Source organism: Vipera berus (genome assembly GCF_964194415.1).
Source record: "Vipera berus genome assembly, chromosome: W".
In the NCBI taxonomy this organism is placed as follows: domain Eukaryota; kingdom Metazoa; phylum Chordata; class Lepidosauria; order Squamata; family Viperidae; genus Vipera; species Vipera berus.
This window is the reverse complement of record NC_138210.1, coordinates 65,648,094-65,672,319: the sequence shown is the minus strand read 5'-3', so window position 1 is coordinate 65,672,319 and position 24,226 is coordinate 65,648,094. Positions and strand designations below refer to the sequence as shown.

The 24,226-nt window shown below is 38.1% G+C and overlaps 2 protein-coding genes across 2 annotated transcripts; both read left to right on the top strand.

Moving 5' to 3' along the window:
* Positions 1-3,388: 3,388 nt before the first annotated feature.
* LOC308676030 (olfactory receptor 2D3-like) lies at positions 3,389-4,318 on the top strand (the record flags this gene model as incomplete). Its single annotated transcript, XM_081341736.1, has 1 exon — positions 3,389-4,318. The coding sequence occupies one exon, from the start codon at positions 3,389-3,391 to the stop codon at positions 4,316-4,318; it is 930 nt and encodes a 309-aa protein (XP_081197862.1).
* Positions 4,319-22,851: 18,533 nt separating this feature from the next.
* On the top strand, positions 22,852-23,799 carry LOC308676386 (olfactory receptor 2D2-like; the record flags this gene model as incomplete). Its single annotated transcript, XM_081342198.1, has 1 exon — positions 22,852-23,799. One exon carries the CDS (start codon positions 22,852-22,854, stop codon positions 23,797-23,799), a length of 948 nt encoding a protein of 315 aa, XP_081198324.1.
* Between the last annotated feature and the right edge of the window lie 427 nt (positions 23,800-24,226).

The following is a 24,226-nucleotide window of genomic DNA, read 5'->3' as shown; positions in this document are numbered from 1 at the left end:
AAACTTGGGGTGGGATTTAAATGAGGATTGTTCTGCTTCTAGTTTCAAATGCCCACATGTGCACACATAGTGACTATGATAATTAGAGATTACCTCAAGGATATGATGATAATAGCAGACAAGGAATACAAACCAAACCAGAGCCTCTGAAAAGAGCTTGCCTAAATGTTTGGTTTTAATAAGAATACACAGAATAATAGTCCAAAATCCAGTCCAAGGTTCTGAGAGTCAAGTCAAGATTATCATCCAGGCTAGAGAGCAAAACACCACAAGAAGAGTCCAAACATCACACAAGAGCCAGAGACCAGACAGTTGCTTTCAATAAGGGATCATGGTTCAGGTTTCCTCTTAAATCAGACTGCAGCCAGCTGTAACTGTGATTCTTGGCTTTGTGTTTCCTGACATTCCACAGGTCCTATTGAAGCAGCTTCTATACCATGGTGTCAAACCTGTTCGTGTCACATGACATATCGTGACATTTTTGCCTTTGCAGAGCTGGGGTGGGCATGGTCTGCACATGACACATCCAGCCTGAGGGCCACCAGTTTGGCACACCTGTTCTCTACAGTCAGAGTCATCATCTGATTTCTAGATCATGATAGGATGACATGGGGGAAGGGGGAAAACAAATTGTTTATACAGATGCAAATTGCACGTGGTAAATGTTATGTGTACCTTACCAATTCACAACTTCAAGTGTTAAATTTCATTGAGCTTGCTGAGATAGCCTGAAACTTTTTTATATTTGTGTAGATGAGTTCCGAATTTTTTTTACTTCTGTTCTGTTAAAGTTGTTGTTTTTTTTCCAAATGAGACATTTTTGAGACCCACAATAGAATTTCCTGAGATGCTCTAAATTGCCCTGACCTTGCTTTGTCTTGTTTGGAGTCCTGAAGTCAACTAATATCCATTAATTTCTTTGTGCAGAATTTATCCCTATGTAGAATTCTGAGGTAAATACTATTTTAGTATATACTTTTGTAGATTTAGGTCAATATGACCCTCCCCAATATGTTGTTCTTATGATCAGTTTCTGTCCTAATTGAACATAGATCTACTGATATGAACATTGTGAGATTTCTCTTGGTCTATAAGAAAAGTACAAGGCAGTGATTCAAGGACATAGTTGTTTAATCAGTAGGTTTATATAAGAACTAAGGAAGCATTTCAAGAAAGAGTAGAGAACAACCAGCAGGAAAGTTGATAGACTTAGAGTGGCAGTGGAATTGTCGTTAGAAGAGATAGGACCAGATCAGAAACAGATCATCATGGAGAAAATCCATCTGTGTGGTCATACAAATGGAATAAAGTTTTACTCAGTTTTATCCATTAATCTCCCTGTTCTACTCAACTCTGTCCATCAATCTCCCTGGCTAAGAAGTCACAACTGGTCTTCTTCCATCTAGGATAGAACAAAAGGATGGAAATTCTTTCAGTATTGCTATCAATTTTAATAAACTATTTTTATGTTTTATCACTGTCATCCTCATCTTTGCTTTAAAGTTAACAAAATTGTCATGCAACAAAAGTAAAGCTAATTGGCTTTCTAGCATCTTCTTTTGTGTTCTTAGCTAAAGAAAATCCCAACGGAGTGAGTTAATATTCTGAATAATTAAAAAAAGAATTAAAGAAGTCCCTGTAGAATAGATTCAGAGTCTTTATTATATTTGAAGCTTCAGCCAGATAATAACTTAAACAAAGAAACATAGCACATTTTTTATCTTCAAGTATTGACTGAGAATGAACAAGCAGTTAAATGAAGCAGGTTTGATTGAACTATCTTCCAGATAATGTAGTATTTGAACATTCTGGTAGAAATTATATCCAAGTAATTTTGCAAACTAAATGTATTGACACTGGACATCTTTTGCATGGTTAAGATTGGTATCTCCAGTTCAGGAATGGGATATAGTGGAAGTTTTTCTGGAGAGCTATTATTGATGTAAGGAAATATTTGCTTATCCTAGGCTGTAAAAACAGGACTAAATGAGAGATTGCTTTATCCTTCTAACTGCCAAATGTACAGCAGAAGGAAGGCTCACCACTGATTTGCAGATATATTTTGGCTGGCAATATTATAGAAGATCTGCCCTGGTTCTCACTGAGATCAAAACTGTTAGTATATCAAAAGTATTCAGATTTCAGTTAAGGTTCTCCTTTGACAAGAGTTTCCCTTTCTTCTTCTTCTTCTTCTTCTTCTTCTTCTTCTTCTTCTTCTTCTTCTTCTTCTTCTTCTTCTTCTTCTTCTTCTTCTTCTTCTTCTTCTTCTTCTTCTTCTTCTTCTTCTTCTTCTTCTTCTTCTTCTTCTTCTTCTTCTTCTGGTAAATGTTAGGTGTACCTTACCAATTCACAACTTCAAGTGTTAAATTTCATTGAGCTTGCTGAGATAGCCTGAAACTTTTTTATATTTGTGTAGATGAGTTCCAAATTTTTTTACTTCTGTTCTTTTAAAGTTGTTGTTTTTCCCCCAAATAAGACATTTTTGAGACCCACAATAGAATTTCCTGAGATGCTCTAAAATGCCCTGACCTTGCTTTGTCTTGTTTGGAGTCCTGAAGTCAACTAATATCCATTAATTCCCCTTCCCCTTCCTCTTCCCCTTCCCCTTCTCCTCCTTCCACTTCTTCCCCTTCTTCCCCTTCCCCTTCCCCTTCTTCCCTCTTTCAAAAATGTTTTAATTTACAGTCTACCTTGAAACAAATCTATACTTAAATAACTTTTGAATTTCTCTGTTCTCAATTGCAAGTGAAAGACTGGAGTTCTACTTCTATATTGTTCCTTCTGACTGGAGATTATAAAAGTTATAATAGAATACATCTGGAGAGCATCACATTGTACTTAATCTAACCAATTTCTTTCTATTTTTTTTTAAAAAGAGTGCCACTTGTCCAGATAATGCTTAGTTTGCTCTAAGATATTGATCAACAGGAAAATATTTTGTTCAGAGGTTTCAGGATATTTTCATGCAGGAAAGAAAGAAAGAAAGAAAGAAAGAAAGAAAGAAAGAAAGAAAGAAAGAAAGAAAGAAAGAAAGAAAGAAAGAAAGAAAGAAAGAAAAACAGCACACAAATCAGTTCTCTAAAAACGTGATTCCATTCTATCTGTCTAATCCTTTGCTCATAACTATTTTCTTCCTTTCAATCTAATTCTCTGGCAAAGTCAGGAATTTTTATACCTTACTATATTTCTGACTATAGAGTGTTCCTAGCCCATTATTAATTAATTTTAATGGAGGTTCATTTTTGATAGGCTTTGATTCCCCCAAACAGTCTTGTGGGAGCTCTTATCCCAGAAATGTTAAGAGTACTGAGAAAGTAAGATTAAAGTGATATAATATGAGAAAATCTCACTAACCAATAGATTTTTTTTGTCTACGCAGAAGACGATGATGGAGGCTGAAAACTTCACTGTGGTTTCAAAATTTGTCTTAGTAGGACTCACCAATGATCGTAAGACACAGATTTTGCTTTTTGTGGTAATTCTCATTTTCTATCTATTTACTCTTGTGGGAAACTTTGTGATCATCATACTGGTGCAGGCTGACTCCAGGCTTCACACTCCTATGTACTTCTTTTTGACTCACCTCTCATGTCTGGAGATCTGTTATGTCTCCAGCACTGTGCCCCAGATGTTGGCCCACCTCCTCTCTGGAAATGGAACCATTTCCTTCATACGTTGTGCAACTCAGATGTACATTGCATTGTCCTTAGGTAGCACTGAAGGACTTCTCTTGGGGGTCATGGCCTACGATCGCTACTTGGCCATCTGTCATCCTTTCATTTATGCTGTTGTCATGGATAAGTGGCGCCAATTGCAGCTCACCACAGCTTCATGGGCCGGAGGCTTTCTGCTCTCCATGATGAATGTAGGATGTACCCTATGCCTCCCATTCTGTGGCCCCAACCACGTCAACCATTTCTTCTGTGAGCTGCCAGTGGTGTTGAAGCTTGCATGTGCTGATACCTATGCTACTGAGAACATAATTTTTGTAGCAGCAGTTCTGATCCTGTTGATTCCTCTTTCAGTTATCCTGACTTCCTATGGGCTCATTCTATCAACTGTATTACAGATGCAATCAGCTGCTGGCCGAAACAAAGCCTTTTCCACCTGTGCTTCCCATTTGGCGGTGGTCACCCTGTTCTATGGCACTGTCATATTTATGTATATGAGACCTCGTTCGAGCACAACTCCAGACAGTGACAAGAAAATCGCTGTCTTTTATATTGTAGTCACTCCTCTGCTCAACCCTGTTATCTATACTCTGAGAAACAAGGATGTTCATGGGGCATTGGCCAAGATGCTAAATACAAAACACTAGAAAAGACAAGCACTGGTGTCTTCATAGTATATCCTTGGTTTAAAGGTTACCTTGTTGTACATTGAATTGATAGCAATAGCATTAATACCTAGACGTATATACCACTTCATAGTGCTTTACAGCCCTCTCTAAGCAATTTACAGAGTCAGTATATTGCCCCCCCCCCAACAATCTGGGTCCTCATTTTACCGACCTCGGAAGGATAAAAGGCTGAGTCAACCTTGAGCTGGTGAAAATCAACCAGCCAAACTGCTGGCAGCCAGCAGTCAGCAAAATTAGCCTGCAGTACTACATTCTAACCACTGCGCCACCATGGCTCATAGGTCATTGTGTTTGGGGGAGAGGACAAAGGTTTGCACAATTTTGACATCCCCTCAGCAAATCCGGAGATAATGCAACCATTTTTCAGCTTTATATTCATTATGGAGAAACTATCTGAAAGGTCTACCTTCAGCATTTTTGGAAAAATGAACAAAGAGGCTGACAATGTTATGTATTAGGGTTGGTAAAGTGATATTGTTCCATTTCCTCCTCCACCACCACCAGTTCTTATTCACTTTTATGAGAGAATATTTGTTTTAAAAATTGTTTTAAATGAGTCAAACCTTATAGAATAGTCTTGTCAGTAGAGTATGGTGCCCTGGCATTTATTTACTTTTAAGGTAGCTAAGAAGTGTGTACGAATGTCTTCCAAATTAAAATCTGAAATGAACATCAAGAGGGAATTACTCAAGATTTGTGTAAGTTATTTTTAAGGGAAAGTGCTGTTCTTGAGAAAATGATGGCTTGATCACTGTTCTTCTTAATTTTGTCTTGTGTTTTATTATTTCTCAATTCCTATTTTGGGGGATATTAAAAAAAGTAGAATATATTTCCCCAAAGGAATAGAAAAGACCTTAAAAAAGACAGAAACCAGCCCCAGCCCCTCTCCCACAAGCAGAAAACTCAGCAGAGGCCAGCTTTTAGAAATGCAAATTCAATAATCCTTTCAGAAAGGTTTGAGCCTTCCAGCTAGCAACTGAAGAAATTAGGAAGACAAAGACCCCTAAAATCTATGTACCCCCACTCAAATTCTAAAGACAGGAAACATAATAGGCTTAATCCACCAATACCAAAGGGCACACTCAGACACAGGTCAAGGTTCATGACACAGGAAATACAAAGCCTCAAACAGGAACAGGAAACAACCTCAAAAGCCCCAGAAGGTATAAAAATCCACCACTCCCAGCTACATGTGATCAGCTTTCCCAGAGCCATCTTTTTGTCTGGCTCTCTTCAATAAACTACAACCTTTTTTCTAAAGCAGTCTCCATTTTGTTTATTCCCAGCTTGGACTGGATCCTGATGAAGATTTTTCTTTCAACAGTTCAATCAACATTTGAACATTTCAATCAACATTTCTTCACCTTCAGTTGAAACTAATTGTAATTCTCCCTTCGGAATATGCCATTCAGTAACGTAGGGAATTTTTATTTAAATCGGAATAACCAACTTATAGAAATAGAAACCCACTCCCCATCCCATTCATGTCAGAAGCACCATTTAACAAACCCACTGAACCAATGTTTATAATTGTTCTTCAGATTACTTGGTTTCCAAACAAACATCTCTCCAACCTGTTCTTTCTTAAAATGTGACACTTACTTTTTACCTATAGACAGTTCATACATTTGGGTTTTTTCCCCTTAATCTTACCCTCACTTCTTCAGTTTTGTTACATATGAATGGGAAACAAAGAAGGAAGCAAATGAAGGTTTTACTTTTGGTTAATTAGATTAAACTTTATTTCTTTGATCTTAGCTTCCCTAACACATTTAGGCTCTATCCAATCATAAATCAAGTTATAATGGTCTTCTTGTCTAGTTCACTTCTCTTCAATCATTGTATATGTTCCCATAACAATCACCCATCCAGTTCCATAATACTATTACAGGGCTACATAAGGGTATTGAGGGCAGATTAATTTAGCCTCTTGGCCCAAACTGTCCTTGCAGCTTTCTGGGTACCTTCATCTTCACCGGTTGTCCTCTAGGTGAGATTTAAGGTGCTGGTTCTTACCTATAAAGCCCTACATGGCTTAGGTCCGGGATATTTGCAGGACCGTCTGCTGCCAGGAATGACTGCCCATCGCCCTGTGTGCTCACACAGGGAGGGCCTCCTCAGGGTGCCGTCGGCCAGACAATGTCGACCAGCGTCCCCCAGGGGGAGGGCCTTCTCTGTGGGGGCACCTGCCCTTTGGAATCAACTCCCCTTGGAACTCCAGATGGCCTCGGATCTCCGTTCCTTTCGTCGCAACCTTAAAACATGGCTTTTTCAACAGGCCGACCTGGACTGATGGAAGGGAGGTTTTCTTAATTTTGTTTTATTGTGTTTTTAATTGGACTATTTATGGGATAATTTGATTTAATACCTTTTAATGTTTGTATTTTGGGTTTTTATCGTTGTTAGCCGCCCTGAGTCCTTTGGGAGATAGGGCGGCATACAAATCCCATAATAAATAAATCTTAGAATGATGGACAATTGACTTTGAAGACCCCAAGTCCATATGGCAAAGTGGTGAAGGTACAATTTCCCCACTAGCATCATCAACATTGAAGAAGGAGATGGCTACTATCCCGAAGAGGTTATCTTGGAGCTCCATCATTGGAGATTTATGTAACTGCAAGGAAATGAGGAAAACTGAAGTTCCTTTAGCAACCCCAGATTTAGGCCTAAATCTGAAGCTGCTAAAGGAAGCAGATTAATTACGTTTACACAATTTATTTCAAATTAGTCTCCCAGGTTCCCATGAGTTTAAAGAATGAGCAAACAAGTATAATGATCTATAGAAGATGACTCAAGGGTGCTAAGCAATTCTACATCATCAAATCCACCCGCAAAGAATTTTACAAATCTTCTTAGAACAAAGAAGGAAGCCAGGGTGCTGCTCCTTTCCCTTTAGGCACTGAATCAAGGTAAAGAGTCTTTCAAGTTGAATTTGGTTCCTGAGGACTTGATGAAACCATCTAAGCAACTATCTCAGAAAGAATATAGAACCCAGGGCTTTTTTTGTCAGAACGGAGTTCTGGCACCTTTTTTGGATGGAACCTTGTAGGATAGCCAAGGTGGGTTGTATGACATATGTGAGTTCCGGCAACTTTTTCTTTTACAAAAAAGCACTGATAGAGCCTGTAACCTAGCTCTTCTTCTCCAGGATGTTTTTTTGACTTCCCAGTCCACATTCAACCCCATAAAAGGTTGCTGAGAACCTGGTCCATGCAGCATTTTTTGAGGACAGAAGATGAAGTTTGCCACGAGTCCTGCTCAAATACTTCATTAAAATTCAGGATCATTGATTGGGGATTAAACTCCCATCAACCAAGGTTTGGCACAAACTCAGTTGCTGACAAACTCCTGGGAGAAGCACAGTGGTAAAATTTATTTTGTTATTTTTATCAGTTTGTGGATGAAGGACTGAGTAACCTTAATTGGTCTCCAAAAGTGAAAAACGTCAGATCAGTTAGAAATCAAACAGGAAATCAGTAAGACATCCCAGACTTATAGACTGGATTGGGAAGTTGATGAAATATCTCAGAAGAAAATGGCAAATTATTCAAGATGGTAGGAACTAGTCAGCCATATCACCCCTTACTTTCCTCTTTACGAATTCTTTATTTTTATTTCTTGATGAAACATATCTATATACCTCCTACAATTATTAGGTAGAAATTCTAGCTTGTAAAATGCTTTGTCTTTGGGATAAATCATAGGTAAGACGGTTGCATTCCATAACAGCTCTCCCAAGATAGTTAATGCATTATTTGCCAAAAGCAATGCACTGGTCTAATGGGTAGAGAGAGTTGCTACTATAATTTGGTATTACTGAAAACATATGGCCCTCCTGGTAACAAACTATGATCCTGATAGAAGAGTATATTTGTACCTCAGGGTTGAATTGTGGAGTCCTTGGTGCTCTGTGAGCTTGGTGATTTTCTTCAAGATGTTTCATTACCAAACTAGGTAACATCATGATGTTTGGTAATAAAACTACCAAGCCCAGAGAGCACTAAGGACCCCAAAAACATATGATCAGTAATGGCTACTGACATGCACTGAAAATCAAGGGAGTCAGAGCTGAGATTATACTATACTATAATGCTCTGAAAACAGAGTTTTCTCTCCATCTTCTGTTTCTGATTTTTGTCTTTTATCTCAGCACCCATCAACATCTTCACTCTCCTGAGGAGGCCAGAATGAGATCTGAGAACTTCACCTTAGGAAGAGGGTTTATCCTCTTGGGACTTACCCATCAGAGAAATGAACAGATTTTTCTCTTTGTGGTCTTCCTCATAATCTACTTGCTTACAGTATTGGGTAACCTCCTGATCATCATATTGGTACGTTTTGATGCTCAGCTGCACACACCTATGTACTTCTTCCTCAGCCACCTTGCAGGCACAGAGATTGTGTATGTTACTACCACTTTGCCTCAGACTTTAGCCCATCTCTTGGCCGGAAATGGAATGCTTTCCTCAATACGTTGCATGTTACAGGGAGGCAGTGCTTTGAGCATGGGCAGTACAGAATGCCTGCTCTTGGGAGTCATGGCTTATGATCGCTACTTGGCCATCTGCAACCCCTTAAAATATGCTTCTGCCATGGACAAGAAGCACCAACACCTGCTTGCCAACTCCTGCTGGATCCTAGGTTGCTTCTTCTCAATGGTTAATGCTGTTTGCATCTTTCATTATTCTTTCTGTGGTCGTAATTCCATTAATCACTTCACATGTGAATTGCAATTTGTCCTGAAGCTGGCATGTGGTGATATAAAACACACCAAAGCCATTCTCAATGGTCTATCAGCATTTATTGTTCTTGTTCCCTTTTCCGTTATTTTATGTTCCTATAGTTGTATCCTGTATTCCGTTTGTCAAATGCAGTCAGCTGCGGGTTGGCAGAAAGCTATCTCCACCTGTGGCTCCCACCTTGTTGTGGTCACCTTGTTCTATGGTACCATTATCTCTATATACATAATCCCCCAATCAAGTTCATATCCTGACCGGGAGAAAAAAATTGCAGTCTTGTACATTGTGGTGACTCCTCTCCTTAACCCTATCATCTACACGCTGCGGAACAAGGATGTCCACAAGGCTATGAGTAAGATATTGAAAAGAGGCACTTTTGAGAAAAACCCATGAATGTTTTGCTGAATTTGTCTATTTTAACTAAAGTCTGCTATCCATTCTTAATATTCTCCAGCTGATGACTCATGGGGAGCTTCTTAATTGTCTGGAATGATGTTTAAATCTGGATCTTCAAATGACAAGAACTGCTTGGAACAAAAATCAGAAAAATCTAAATGTATTGAACTAGTCTTCATTATTGGAAAAAGTGCTGGTGTTTTGTTGTTTTTACTGCATAGTTGTGGTGATGGATTTCTGAAGAGGTAGGAGTAGTGGGCCAATATTAAGAAAGATTTTAAAGCAAACAAATTTTTAGAAGAGCAACTAAGATGATCAAAGACCTGGAGACTAAAACATGTGAAGAATGGCTGCAGGACTTGAGTATGGCTAGTCTAAAGAAAAGAAGAAATAGTGGTGAGATAACAGTACTGCATTCAAGTATTTGAGGGGCTGCCACAAAGAGAGGGGTGGGGGTCAAATTATTCTCTAAAGCACCAGAGAGCAAGACAAGAAACAATGGTTGGAAACTAATCAAAGAGAGAAGCAACCTGGAATTAAGGAGAAACTTCCTAACAGTGAGGACAATTAGCCAGTGGAACAGTTTGCCTTCAGAAATCATGGGGTGCTCCATCACTGGAGGTTTTTAAGAAGAAGGTAGACAATCACTTATCTGAAATGGTATAGGTTCTCCTCCTTGAGCAGGGGGCTGGACCAGAAGACCTCCAAGAAACCTTACAGCTCCATTCTATTCTAGATGATCAAAGTCTAGGATAAAATGAAGAGCTATGGAAATAGAAGAATTGCATCAATTTTAGCAATAAAGACAATCCATTCAATATCAAAATCAAAATACCATCAAAACAAAATCATTGTCACAAGATGGAGAAGAAGGGTGCTGGGTGTATGGGGGGGAGATGGGATTAGCTTTTAATTAATCAACCACTTCTAGTGTGATGCTCCCCCGTTGGGGCCCCAAGTCATCTTGCAGAACCAGGTCTTAAGAGACTTGCAGAAGGGCAGAAGAGCAGGTGATAAGATATTCCAAAGGGCAGGACACACAACAGAGAAGGTTCTTTTCCTGGACCTGGCCAGCTGTAATTCCTTAAGGATCTGCAATATGCCCCCTTTCCTGGCATGGGTGGAGCAGGCCAGTTCCATTGGACTGAGATGATTCCTTAAGTATCCTGGACTCATACCATGCAGGGTTTTAGAGGTGATAACCAAAAAATTGAATTGCTTCCAGAAGCAAGCCAACAACCAGCACATCTCACTGATCAGTGGTGCAACATGGGCCACTTTGCAGGCCCTAACCACTTCCCACACTGCCACACTCAGCACCAGCTATAGCTTTCAAATGCTCTTAAAAGAGTAGCCCCATGTAGAGTGCATTGCAGTAGCCCAAAGGAACTCCTGGTTCAGCAAAGACTGCAACTGATGGACAACATGAGGTTGTGCAAAGACTCTCCCTAACCATGACTGCCACCTGCTCTTCCAGCAGGAGTTGCAAGTTCAGGAGAACTTCCAATTTGCAGACCAGGTCTTTCTGGGATAGTGCCACCCCATCCAGAACTAAGAATGTTAAAGTCTGAAAACTTGAAGCTTTGAAGCTCCAGGCCACTCTGTCTTGCCAGGGTTCAACCAACACCTATTGTCCCCCATCCAGGCCTCCACAGTCTCCGGGCACTGCACGAGGGCAGCCACAGCATCACTTGGGTCACCACGGGTGGAGATATAAAGTTGAGTATCATCTATTTATTGTTGATACCTCAAACCATGGCAGATATTACTAATATAATGACCTGAAATATTACAGTATAGCTATATCTTGTACCAATTAGAATAGAATAGAACAGAGCTGGAAGGGACCTTGGAGGTCTTCTAGTCCAGCCCCCTGCTCAAGCAGGAGAACCTTACCATTTCAGACAAGTGGCTGTCTAGTCTCTTAATAATAATAATAATAATAATAATAATAATAATAATAATAATAATAATAATAATAATAATAATTATTATTATTATTATTATTATTATTATTATTATTATTATTATTATTATTATTATTATTATTATTGCTACTAGTAGTAGTAGTAGTAGTTGCACAGTCAACCAGATGTTTGGACTTGATTTGGCATTTTTATCCACCTACTGAGTCTTCCCCAAGGACTTTTATATCTGCCAATCCTAGGTCCTTGCGAAGGACTCCAGAGGTGGACAAAAATGCCAAATCCAGTCTAAACATCTGGCTGACTATAATATACTGCTACAATTATCTTAAAATATTGCCTGCAAATATTGTCTGTAAAATATTGTCAGTAAATATGTGATCAAGATTTTCAATAAAAATGATTAAAATAGATTGTCTATAAATTAAAAAAAAGAAAATGACTTATAGAGAATTCCAATAAAAGTTGTTGAAATAATATGTCTGTATTTCTTTGGAAATTTAATATCACTTTTATTCTTTATTCTGGAGAAGAAAAAGGGAGGACAAAAAAGAATGCAAGAAGATTTACAAACAAATTTGACAGCACTGAGCTATAGCATAAAAACAATATATAAAAGATATACCCACATTACACATACCCACACAAACACACGGACATGCACACACACCTACGTATTTGCAATCTAAAGCCAATCTAAAATATGCAAAAAATTAAATTGTGATCCACTATCACACACTCTCCACAGAAGGAAATTTTACTCTGGTCCCTGCAATATTTTTGCCTATTGATATTCCTAAAATGCAGGGCTCTTTCCAAACTTAAGAAACTTTTTTTTTCTTGAACATGACTGTGGCAAACCACTACAAGACAAGGATTTAGTGTATTGGCCAAATTAATTATTCAGTACTGCTTTCGTCAACTTTCCTTTTAGTTTCAGGACTACCAAAATGGAAGTTATCCAAAACCCTCAATTCCCGTAAGAATATTAGTGTCCAACTGCAGAAAGAACACACATGGAAAAGATGATCATTGTGAGTCCTCCATTAAGTTTCCTTAGAGTTAATCTTTGGAAAGTTCTCAAATTCTGAGGTAAAATGAGGACCCAGATTGTTGGGGGCAATAAGCTGACTTTGTAATAATGCCGCTTGTGGGGGGGCCGAAAGCCCTAATAATAAGCAGGCATATACATAGAATGAAGGCTATTGCTAAGCACATTGATTTGTGCTTTAGATTGTAAGCCGCCCTGAGTCTTTGGAGAAGGGCGGGATATAAATGGGATTAAAAAAGAAAAAGGGGACGCGGTGGCTCAGTGGGTTAGGACGCTGAGCTTGTCGATCTGAAGGTCGGCAGTTTGGCGGGTCGAATCCCGAGTACCGCGTGACAGAGTGAGCGCCTGTTACTCGTCCCAGCTTCTGCCAACCTAGCAGTTCGAAAGCACGTAAAAATGCAAGTAGAAAAATAGGGACCACTACGGTGGGAAGGTAACAGCGTTCCGTGCGCCTTTGGCGTCCAGTCATGCCGGCCACATGACCACGGAGACGTCCTCGGACAAGCGCTGGCTCTTCGGCTTTGAAACGGAGATGAGCACCGGCCCCTAGAGTCGGAAACGACTAGCACGCATGTGCGGGGGAACCTTTACCTTTACCTTAAAAAAGAAAATCAGCCCAAATCTGGAGTGGAGCAAATTTCATCAAATTTCAAATTTCAGCTTTCTAGGTAGTCACTCACATACTTAGGAGATTTAAAGGAAGAAAAAAAAATAACCTTTTGAAGAGGACCAAGGGGAGCAGAGCAATTTCCATTTAGTGGGTCCCTATCTGACACAATTTTCATTTTATAATAGAGAAGGGAGGTAGTGTGCTTCCCAATTCTCTCCAGGCCCTGAATAGTTGCTTCACAAAAGTGAAATATATTTCAAGTTGAATTCATCTCCAGTATATTTCATTGAAACAGTTTCTTAGCAATAGAATAGAGAAGTATTTTTTTTTCTTTCCGTCTCTTTTTCCAGGCCATTTCTTTGACTTTCCAGTCCAGCTACACTCCCATTTCTTTTAGCCTATCAGGAACATATCTGGCTATTTACATAAGAGTTTCTGATGACTATGCCCAAAGATTTCCCTGTATTTCAGCATCATTCCCTGGGAATTGTACTAGCAGCTGCTCCAGCTTTTACCTCTCTGTCTGAAACTGATAGAAAGAATCAGATCTCCCTGATAGCTGATGAAGTCCTGGGAGAAACACAGAGGTATGTTTCTATTGTATTATTTTAATCAGTTTAAATTGGAAAAGTAATACAAAAGTAAAAAAAAATCAATAAAGAAAAAAGGAAGAAAAAGAAAAAAGAAATAGTTTCCAATTTTCTTAACACTGTTATAAATTTTATGTTTTTGTTGTTAGTTGCGAAGTCTTGTCCGACCCATCGCAACCCTATGGACAACGTTCCTCCAGGCCTTCCTGTCCTCTACCATCTTCTGGAGTCCATTTAGGCTCACGCCTCCTGCTTCAGTGACTCCATCCAGCCACCTCATTCTCTGTCGTCCCCTTCTTCTCTTGCCCTCAACCTTTCCCAGCATGAGGCTCTTCTCCAGTGAGTCCTTCCTTCTCATTAGGTGGCCAAAGTATTTGAGTTTTAGCTTCAGGATCTGGCCTTCTAAAGAGCAGTCGGGGTTGATCTCCTCTAGGACTGACCGGTTTGATCGCCTTGCAGTCCAAGGGACTCGCAGGAGTCTTCTCCAGCACCACAGTTCAAAGGCTTCAATTCTTTGGCGCTCAGCCTTTTTTATGGTCCAACTTTCACTGCCATACATTGCAACTGGGAAGACCATGGCCTTGACTATACACACTTCTGTTGACAGGGTGATGTCTCTGCTTTTTAGTGTGCTGTCTAGATTTGCCATGGCTTTCCTCCCAAGGAGCAATTTTATGTTACCCTGACTGAAATTACATTATAATTTCTTTCTTTCCACAATCTACCGTTTCTAATCATTAAATCCATATGTCGCTGTTTCCCCAGCAAAAAGTCCATAAGGGATTTCAGTATTCCATGGAATTATGTAGGAGAGCAAATGATAATCTAACAAAGAAACAAATAATAATCTTAATTAATAGCATCAAGCAATTGTTCAATATATTTTAAGAATTCTGAAATGATTTGTATGAGTTATCAGTTTATAGGTATCTATGTTATTGGTAAGTTTGAATGAAGTGGATCCTGGTTGTATTCTTTTCCAAAGGAGAAAAGACTTCTTACAAGATATTTAACAACCTATATTTCTTCTGTGAAGGCTACATAATGGAAACGAGTGTGTCATATTACTCCTCACTTTCCTTTCCTCTGATCTTTGTCACTTTTGCTGAACCTGGTCTGTAGCCCTCTTATACACACTGTATTAGGCAGAAATGCCTGATTCTGTGGGATCCTTGGTATGGAGTTTGCTGGTTTTCTTGCAGACATTTCATTACCAAACAAGGTAACATCATCAGTTCTAGCCTAGTCTGCATTAAAACCACCAAGAGCAGGGAGAACCAAAACCCCACAGTTCAACCCTGAGCTACAAATATTCTCTTCTAATGATTTCTGATACCATTAATGTGTTGTATTCTGTTTTCTGTTTGGGGATGAATCATGTATGAATCGTTCCAACATTCAGGTTTTGTTATGACAATCACAAGACAGGAGTTGATTTATTATCTGGAAAATGCAGCACGTTCTGATAATCTATTGAGACTATCTTTGGTACTGCTCTGTGTTAATGAAAAGATACAGTAGTGTTGTTGAATGAACCTTTATTGTCAAAGTACAACCATGTATACATTGAGATTAGCTGAGCCTCCCTTCGTGCTCCCATCCCCCAACTCACAGTGACGACAAACCCTCCATCTTATTACACCATGTGAACTAATTGCACCACACACAGGCCTCGCAAGTCAATTCTGCATAAAGTTTTAAAAAATTATTTCCCGTTGAATAATCCAAATAGATGGATTGGAAATCAAAGATGTGTGAGCTGACATTGTATTTTTAGTAAATTGGATGTACAGTTTTCTCTTTCTCTGCCCTATCCATGTTTTGCAATTTAACTCATTGTCCATCAATATCTGTGCTCTGTAGGCAAAATGCCAAGATGGGCTCTGAGAACTTCACTTCAGTAACAGGATTCATCCTCTTGGGACTCACCTCTCATCGAAAACAACAAATTCTGCTCTTTGCGATCTTCCTAACAATCTACTTGCTCACAATTTTAGCTAACCTGCTAATCATCATATTGGTAAACACTGATGTTCAACTGCACACACCTATGTACTTCTTTCTCAGCCACCTTGCAGGCCTGGATATTGTGTATGTCACTACCACTTTGCCTCAGACTTTAGCCCATCTCTTGGCTGGAAAAGGTGTGCTTTCCTTGACACGTTGCATGTTACAGGGAGGTAGTGCTCTGAGCTTGGGGAGTACTGAATGTTTGCTGTTGGGTGTCATGGCTTATGATCGCTACTTGGCCATCTGCAACCCCTTGAGATATGCCTCTGCTATGAACAGAAAGCACCAACATCTGCTGGCCACCTCCTGCTGGATCATATCTGGGGTCTTCTCGATGGTCAATACTGTTTTCATCCTTCGCCATTCCTTCTGTGGTCCCAGTCATATTAACCACTTTTTCTGTGAGCTGCATTTTTTGCTAGATCTTGCATGTGATGATATAAAAGTCACCAAAGCCATTTTCAATGGTCTGTCAGCATTTATTGTTCTGGTTCCCTTTGGGGTTATCTTGTATTCCTATAGTCACATCCTGTATTCCATTTGTCAAATGCAGTCCACTACAAGATGGCAGAAAGCTTTCTCCACCTGTGGCTCCCATCTTGTGGTGGTCTCTTTATTCTATGGCACTATCATCTCTATATACATAATCCCTCAATCAAGCTCATTTCCTGACAGGAACAAAAACATTGCAGTTATGTATCTTGTGGTCACTCCCCTGCTTAACCCCATCATTTACACTTTGCGGAATAAGGATGTCCACAGGGCTGTGGTCAAAGTGTGGAAAAGAAGGAACTTTGAAGGAAAACTATGAACATTCTTACCTTGTTGAATTCATCTATTTTGGCTTAAAAGCTATTATTTAAGGTCAATATCAATATTTCACTAAAATGATTTAGCTGTTCATCTGTGAGTAGTTTCTGAAACATCAGACATGATTATCACTTAACTGGAATGCAATCGTATTCTGATTCCTCTAACATCGTTCAAATGAAGGCTTGGAACAAAAAGCAGAAGGATCTCAACCTCTTTTAATTATTGAAAACCTGCTGCAGAAAAAGCACCGTAGAACCCTGCATTCCGGTAGTTTTCTCTAGAGGTTTAAAAAATGGGACAATATTAGGACAAATTTTCAAGCAAATTTTCTTAGTTTGGTTTGAAACTCACAATAAATAGCACAATGGTGCAAGGGATGTAGCTTTCTCAGCAGCCAATGCAACCTAATGCTAATAAAAAGGTAAAGCTAAAGGTTCCCCCGCACATGCGTGCTAGTCGTTTCCGACTCTAGGGGCCGGTGCTCATCTCCATTTCAAAACCAAAGAGCCAGCGCTTGTCTGAGGACATCTCCGTGGTCATGTGGTCTAGACACCAAAGGCGCACAGAGTGCTGTTACCTTCCCACCGTAGTGGTCCCTATTTTTCTACTTGCATTTTTTACGTGCTTTCGAACTGCTAGGTTGGCAGAATATCATGCTAATATCATGGTGTAAAACATTGTAGCACAATGTGATATCAGCAGTAGAAATCACGTACTACTCCTTTTATACTATTTAACAGGAAAAAAAGGTTCTCTGTGAAAGATAACCCTTGGAAATGCTGAATAGGAATTGCAATAAAAATTGTCGAAGGATATGTCTAAAATTCTCCAGAAATCCAATATCAGTTTAATTAACTCTGGAAATGACAAAAGATAATGAGGAAGAAGATGAGGAAGATTTATAACCAAATCCAACCACACAAAAAATGTACTGAACAATAATGCAAAAAGTACACTCACAGTTTTGCTCAGTAAACATATACAGTACCTTTGCAGTTAAAACAACTGCATGCCCAAAATTTAAATTGGAACCATCTAAAACTCAAGCCGTTAGTTCTCAAAGAGTGCCTAGAGGTTAACTCATCTCTCTTTCTACACAGAATGAAATCCAGTATCAGTTTACATCTGGAAATGGGAAAAAAAGTCAGTGAGGAAGAAGATGAGGAAGATTTACCACCAAATCAAAAAATTAACAATACTGTCCTGAACAATAATATAAAAGATAACCCTCACACAATTTTCCTGTGTATGCTCATAGATATATACCATTGCAGTTAAAACCACTGTATGCCCAAAATATAAGATTTAAATTGAAGCCATCTAAAATTCAAGCAGTTAGTTCATAAAGACCAGAATGTTATCTCATCTCACCTTCTTCAGTGAAGGATATTTTACAATTCACCTTCTAAATCTTCTGCTTAGTGACATTCCTAATCAGGGATCTACCCAAATTTATGGAAAGTTTTGCTGACCAGCATTGAGGCAGAGCATTGCATGACAATATGGCTCGACCAGACAGGCTGACCTAATAAGGGAAAGGGATGTTAAATTGGAACACCAACTTCTTCTATCAGCCTCTCTGTACTTCATCGAGTCTGCTGTAATGGGAACATTGAGATGGAAGAAGAGTTTGAACTTCTCCTGTCCACTGTTAAAAGCAAGGAATCCAAAATATATTTCACAGTGGCGATCCAGTTTATGTTAATCAATCTATAACAAAGGAGAGTCCATCACCTTCTGGAGCACAAATTGATTTTTGTCCAATTCTAACAGGGAGAAAATTTTGGAGGTTGGAAATACACACACACAAACACACACATATATACATGGTATGCTACTGTAAATATTGTAAATATGTATATTTTAAACTTACCTTGTGGTAAGATGGAGGGTTTCAATAAATTTAATAAAATATATAAATAAATGTTTTTAATAATTGCATCATTTTATAGGTTAAAAATCAAATTATCTATTTTTAATTTACATTATTCCATTTTTTAAAATGATTTTGACTAAATGCTTGCCAAAGACCACTGTATTTTAATTGATATTTATTTTACATATTTTATATATTTCTTGTGTGTTCAATCACACTTGGCCAATAAATAATTCTATTCTATTTTCTATTCTATTCTATTCTATTCTATTCTATTCTATTCTATTCTAGTCTAGTCTAGTCTAGTCTAGTCTAGTCTAGTCTAGTCTAGTCTAGTCTAGTCTAGTCTAGTCTATTTTCTAGTCTATTTTCTAGTCTACTCTAGTCTAGTCCAGTCCAGTCCAGTCTAGTCTAGTCTAGTCTAGTCTAGTCTATATAAACCTGTTGAAAGGGTCTAACAACAAATCAAGATTCTAGCAACTTTTGTCCCGCAGAAAAAATAAAAAAATATTGGCCTGTTATGTTTTGCGAAAAGGATCATTTATTCCCACATTGAATCAAAGATAATTTTTCTGGTACATTGCATCAAATCATTTCTCTTTCTTTTGCTTTACAATGTGTTTCATATTACAGAAATTTTGGGTAAGGAGCAACATTTGTGTATAAATCTTTGGAAGTTTGCTATAAGTAGTTAGACAAGAGAGCCAAATGTTATTTGCATCTGCCATGAAGTTAATAATTTTATTGACAAGATCGGTGTCTGTGGAGTTTAATGATTTTGAGTTTCAAAATCTACAATTAAAAGAACTCAAATAATAATCAGGAAATATTGTCTGATTAGAATTTTCCTGCCTGGTATATTAAATAAAACTGGAATTCTTTGTAGTAAGATCATTGGCATGATCTTCCTATTTCTTAGGAATATCACTTTGTCTATGACTTATTATTTATTCTGGAACATCTAACTATTATTCATCAAAGGTACTCTAGATGTCTTAGCTTACATAAGAGACTTCATCAAGCTCTAATTATTGTGGTAGAATCTCCAGCTAGACTGGAGGAAGATGACAAGAGAGGCCCAAGTTTAGAACTGTTGCACTTTGAAGAAAAGCCATGAAGATTCTTCTCTTGATGAATTCCTCTCTTTTGACTTAAACCAATTACTTAAAGTCATTATCAATATTTCACTAATCTTATTTTAATTCATTAAATTAATTTTAAAATTTTACTCTGCTATGTTCCTCCAGCCTAATCAATAAGTGAAATACACTTCTTTGAATATAAATTATTTCTCTCTAGCAGGGGTCTTCAAACTTGGCCCTTTTATGACTTGTGGACTTCAACTCCCAGAATTCCTCAGCCAGCCATGCTGGCTGAGGAATTCTGGAAATTGAAGCCAAGTCATAAAAGGACCAGGTTTGAAGACCCCTGCTCTATACCAATGATGCAGACCTTTTGGATAATTATGTGTGTCATTGCTAAAGTTACCGTATATTAAAGTTGTATCTTACTGACAAAGATCCATATAATCAAAGCTGTGGTTTCCTCAGGAGTAATGTATGAGTATGAGAGTTGGACCATAAGGAAAACTGAGCATCAAAGAGCTGATGCTTTTGAATTGTGGTGTTGGAGAAGGCTCTTGAGACTCCCTTGGACTGCAAGGAGATCAAATCAGTCAATCCTAAAAGAAGTCAACTCTGACTGTTTTTTCGAAGGACACATACTGAAGCTAAAGCTCAAATATTTTGGCCACCTAATGAAAAAAGAGGTCTGTTTTAAAAATACACTGATGTGGGAAAGATTAAAGGAAAAAGAGAAGGGGATGGCAGGGGATGAGATGGTTAGATTGTGTCATCAATGCAACAAACATGACATTTGGCAAACTGTTGCATGTTCTGGTCCAGGGGTTTGCAAAAAGTCAGACACCAACTTAGAAAAATGTAATATGAATTATACTCTGGTTACACTATAAACAGGAAAAAGTTTAATTTTGGCCTTTGAAATTTAAAATTTCCACAGACAACTATAAAAAAGAGAAGATATAATTTGTTCAGGCTGGGTTTACATGTTTTTCAAAATATATCACACTATGCTGAAATAAATATGCCTAAATATATAGGTGCGATTTCAATCATTATAATTCAGTGGTGAAAACTTATGTTAAGACTCTGGATTAAAATTAATGCATTTTGTATTCCAGGTTCCTTTTTGAGGTTCAGAAGCACTTGCAATTCTAGGATTCTTAAGAGTGGATGCCCTAGAATCTGAAATCAACAGTTCAGTTTTATAAGGGATTTAAAAAACAGGATTAAAGTTAACTTCAGTAGGTAACTGTGGAAAAAAGAATTAGGCTATCCAATTTGGGGAAATCAATGGGTCTGCATTTAAGAAATATAAAATGTATTTCATATTACTTGAGAAGGAGGTTGAACAAAAGAATTAATGCAGGATATGGGTCTGTTATGTATTGTTTAAAATACTTAATATTTTTAAAGATGAGGCAATATGTTTCCATATGATCTATTTTAAATAATAAACTGAGGGACTGAAAGAATTCAAATTAATATTATATAGATAACATTAGATTTTTCCATATTTCATTTAACAAGTTTTTCTTTTTATTATATATATTTATTTACTTGAATCTCCAATAATGTATGTAGATTATTTTCTCACTTTTTGACAGCTAAACAAAATTAAATGCAGAAGGAAAAAATGACTTTCTGCTCAATCTTTCTTTTGTCAACATATAGGAAATGATCTCTTTGGAGGATTTAATATCTACAGTATATGTTGCTGTGACATATATTTTCAAACACTTTTTTTCAGTCAAAGAACGTCAAAAATTTGTGGAATTTTCTTCAGAAGGAAAGAACCATTTACCCTTTTATTTTATTTTTATTGTTCAAAAGAGAAAGCCTTTTTCTTCATTTTACCATCTTACCTGCTTTAGGTTCCCAGGAGTTTTAATTAAGGAGCAGTACAACTATAATGATCTTTGGGAAATCTCTAAATGAATAGCTATTAGTTTATGAAACCCACAAATTTATTCCAAGTAGTCAAACAAAGAGGACAATGTAATATGTCTACCCTGCCACACACTACATAGAGTAATTTTAATGGCAATTTCACTAAGTGGGTGACAACATCTCAGTGGACGATATTGGGATGACTGGAGAAGCAGCCACCAAAGTCCTGAGGATCTGGAACTTAGGAGTGATGCAAACATATTGTGTAATTAGCATTTGCAGTATGCTCACTGAAAAGGTCTCATAGAGTAAACAAAGAATAATTCTGCCCAATAAATCTTAGCAGGGCTCTGGAAAGAATCTCCTCTCCCAGGATGTTATTAAGAAAAGCTGCATGATACAATGACTCTCCAATAACCTTCTAATCAATATTCTGAAGATAAGAAATAGTCGAGTAATTGGCATTCGAATAGAATAGAATAGAATAGAATAGAATAGAATAGAATAGAATAGAATAGAATAGAATAGAATAGAATAGAATAGAATAGAATAGAATAGAATAGAATAGAATAGAATAGAATAACAGAGTTGGAAGGGACCTTGGAGGTCTTCTAGTCCAACCCCCTGCTCAGGCAGGAAACTCGTTACCATTTCAAATAAATGGTTGTCCAATCTCTTCTTAAAAACTTCCAGTGTTGGAGCAGTCACAACTTCTGGAGGCAAGTTGTTCCACTGATTAATTGTTCCTTTCAAATTATTTCTTTCCTCAGAGATTTTAAAAGTAGAAGTTTTAAAAATAGCCAAGAAAGTCACACATTTCCAATGATAATATAAACAATCCATGTAATTTCCTTAGGGATGTCAATTATATCCACCACTTGCAATTACTTCTAATGTATCTTCAGCTAACATAAAACATTCTGTTAGGTATTTAAGCGCTTTCCATTTTCATAAGAGACAGGTTGCTGAATTCCTGCTAAAAAAGCTTTCTCAAATTTTACAAAGAGATCTGTGAAATTTTATGCAGTTTCTTTCATGATAAACCATAGCATTTTCCCTAAGTGCTCAGTATCTTGCATTAGAAAAAAGCAAGATAATTAAGACACTTTCCGTGACAGTTTGTATACGTTCTTCCTGAGAGACCTACGAACTCTGCAACAGGTGCACAATATCTGACTTCCATAGAAAACAAATGAATCCTCTTCCATCTTGCTGGGCATTGTAGAAGAAGCTGATAATACATGACTTGGGGTCTTTCTTGACAGATGAGGACCAACTTAGGAGAGAAGAAAGATAAAGATAAAGAAAGGTAAAGTTCTCCTTTACCATTGGGAAAAAAATATAAAATTTCTAGAGCCCATTTCATAACACTACCTTAAGGTAGAGTGTGTTCTGATTGGTTTATTTTGAGAGTAGTTATTTTTTTTAAAAGATTGTTTATCCCCTTTCCAAGGAATCTAGATATTTTGCATCATTTCGCCCTTTTTTTCCTCCAGTCAACAAGCCAGGATGGAAGCTGAGAATGCCACCTATGTTAAGGAGTTCATCTTACTAGGACTGGCCAGCCAAAGAAAAATCCAGCTTCTCCTCTTTGTAGTCATTCTCCTTGTCTTCTTGCTTACAGTTCTGGGGAATCTGCTGATTATCATCGTGGTGCAGACTGATGCTCAGCTCCACATTCCCATGTACTATTTTCTCTCACATCTTGCAGGGATAGAAATATGTTATGTTACCAGCACCATGCCCCTCATGTTTACCCATCTCATGAATGGAAATGGAGCCATCTCTTTTGAACTCTGCACCATCCAGATGTATGTCGCATTAACCATGGGTAGCATGGAGTCCTTTCTCTTGTGTGTCATGGCCTATGACCGCTGCTTGGCCATATGTTATCCTCTAACTTATGCTATTGCCATGAGCAAGCAAACCCAGTTGCAGTTTGCTTTAGCCTGCTGGATCATTGCTCCTGTGCTCTCTGCCATGTGTGTTATCTCTCTTGCTTGTCAAACTTATTGTGGTCCCAACCAGATCAACCACTTCATATGTGAGTTGCCAGTGGTGCTGAAACTTGCATGTGATGATACACGAATAAGCAAGCTTATAAATTTAACTGTAGGCGCATTAGGTATTCTGGTTCCTCTATCAGTTATTCTGACCACCTATGGGTGTATAATTTATTCTGTCTCACACATGAAGTCAAATGCTGGATGGCGCAAGGCTTTTTCTACCTGTGGCTCCCATTTGATTGTGGTCATTTTGTTTTATGGAACAATTATCTGTATGTATATGATTCCAAAGTCAGCTTCATCTCCTGATCATGATAAACAAATTGCAGTCTTCTATGTTGTGGTCACCCCTCTGCTCAACCCCATCATTTATACCTTGAGGAACAAAAGCATACATATTGCAGCATCCAAGTTGCTGCTTTGGAATTGTGATGTTGGACAAGACTCTTGAGAGTCCCTTGGATTGCAAGAAGATGAAATCACTCAATCCTAAAGGAAATCAACCTTGACAGTTGAAGTTGAAGCTCAAATATTTGGCTACCAAATGAGAAGAGAGGACTCATGGGAAAAGAAACTGATGCTTGGAAAGATTGAAAGCAAAAGGAGAAGGAGATGGCAAAGAATGAAATGGTTTGACAGTGTCACTGATGTAATGAACATGACTTTTTGTAAAATCTAGGAGACAGGGGAGGACAGGGGGACCTGGGATTGTGACGAATTGGAAACTACTCAGCAACTGAATAACAACATCAACAATGTTATCATTATGGATGATCATTATAACGCCAGAATGCTTTTAATGTGAATTTGTCAAACTATGAAGTCAAGCCAATGAATTCTACAGATGAACTATCTCTCATCCTTTTCACATGGCTTTT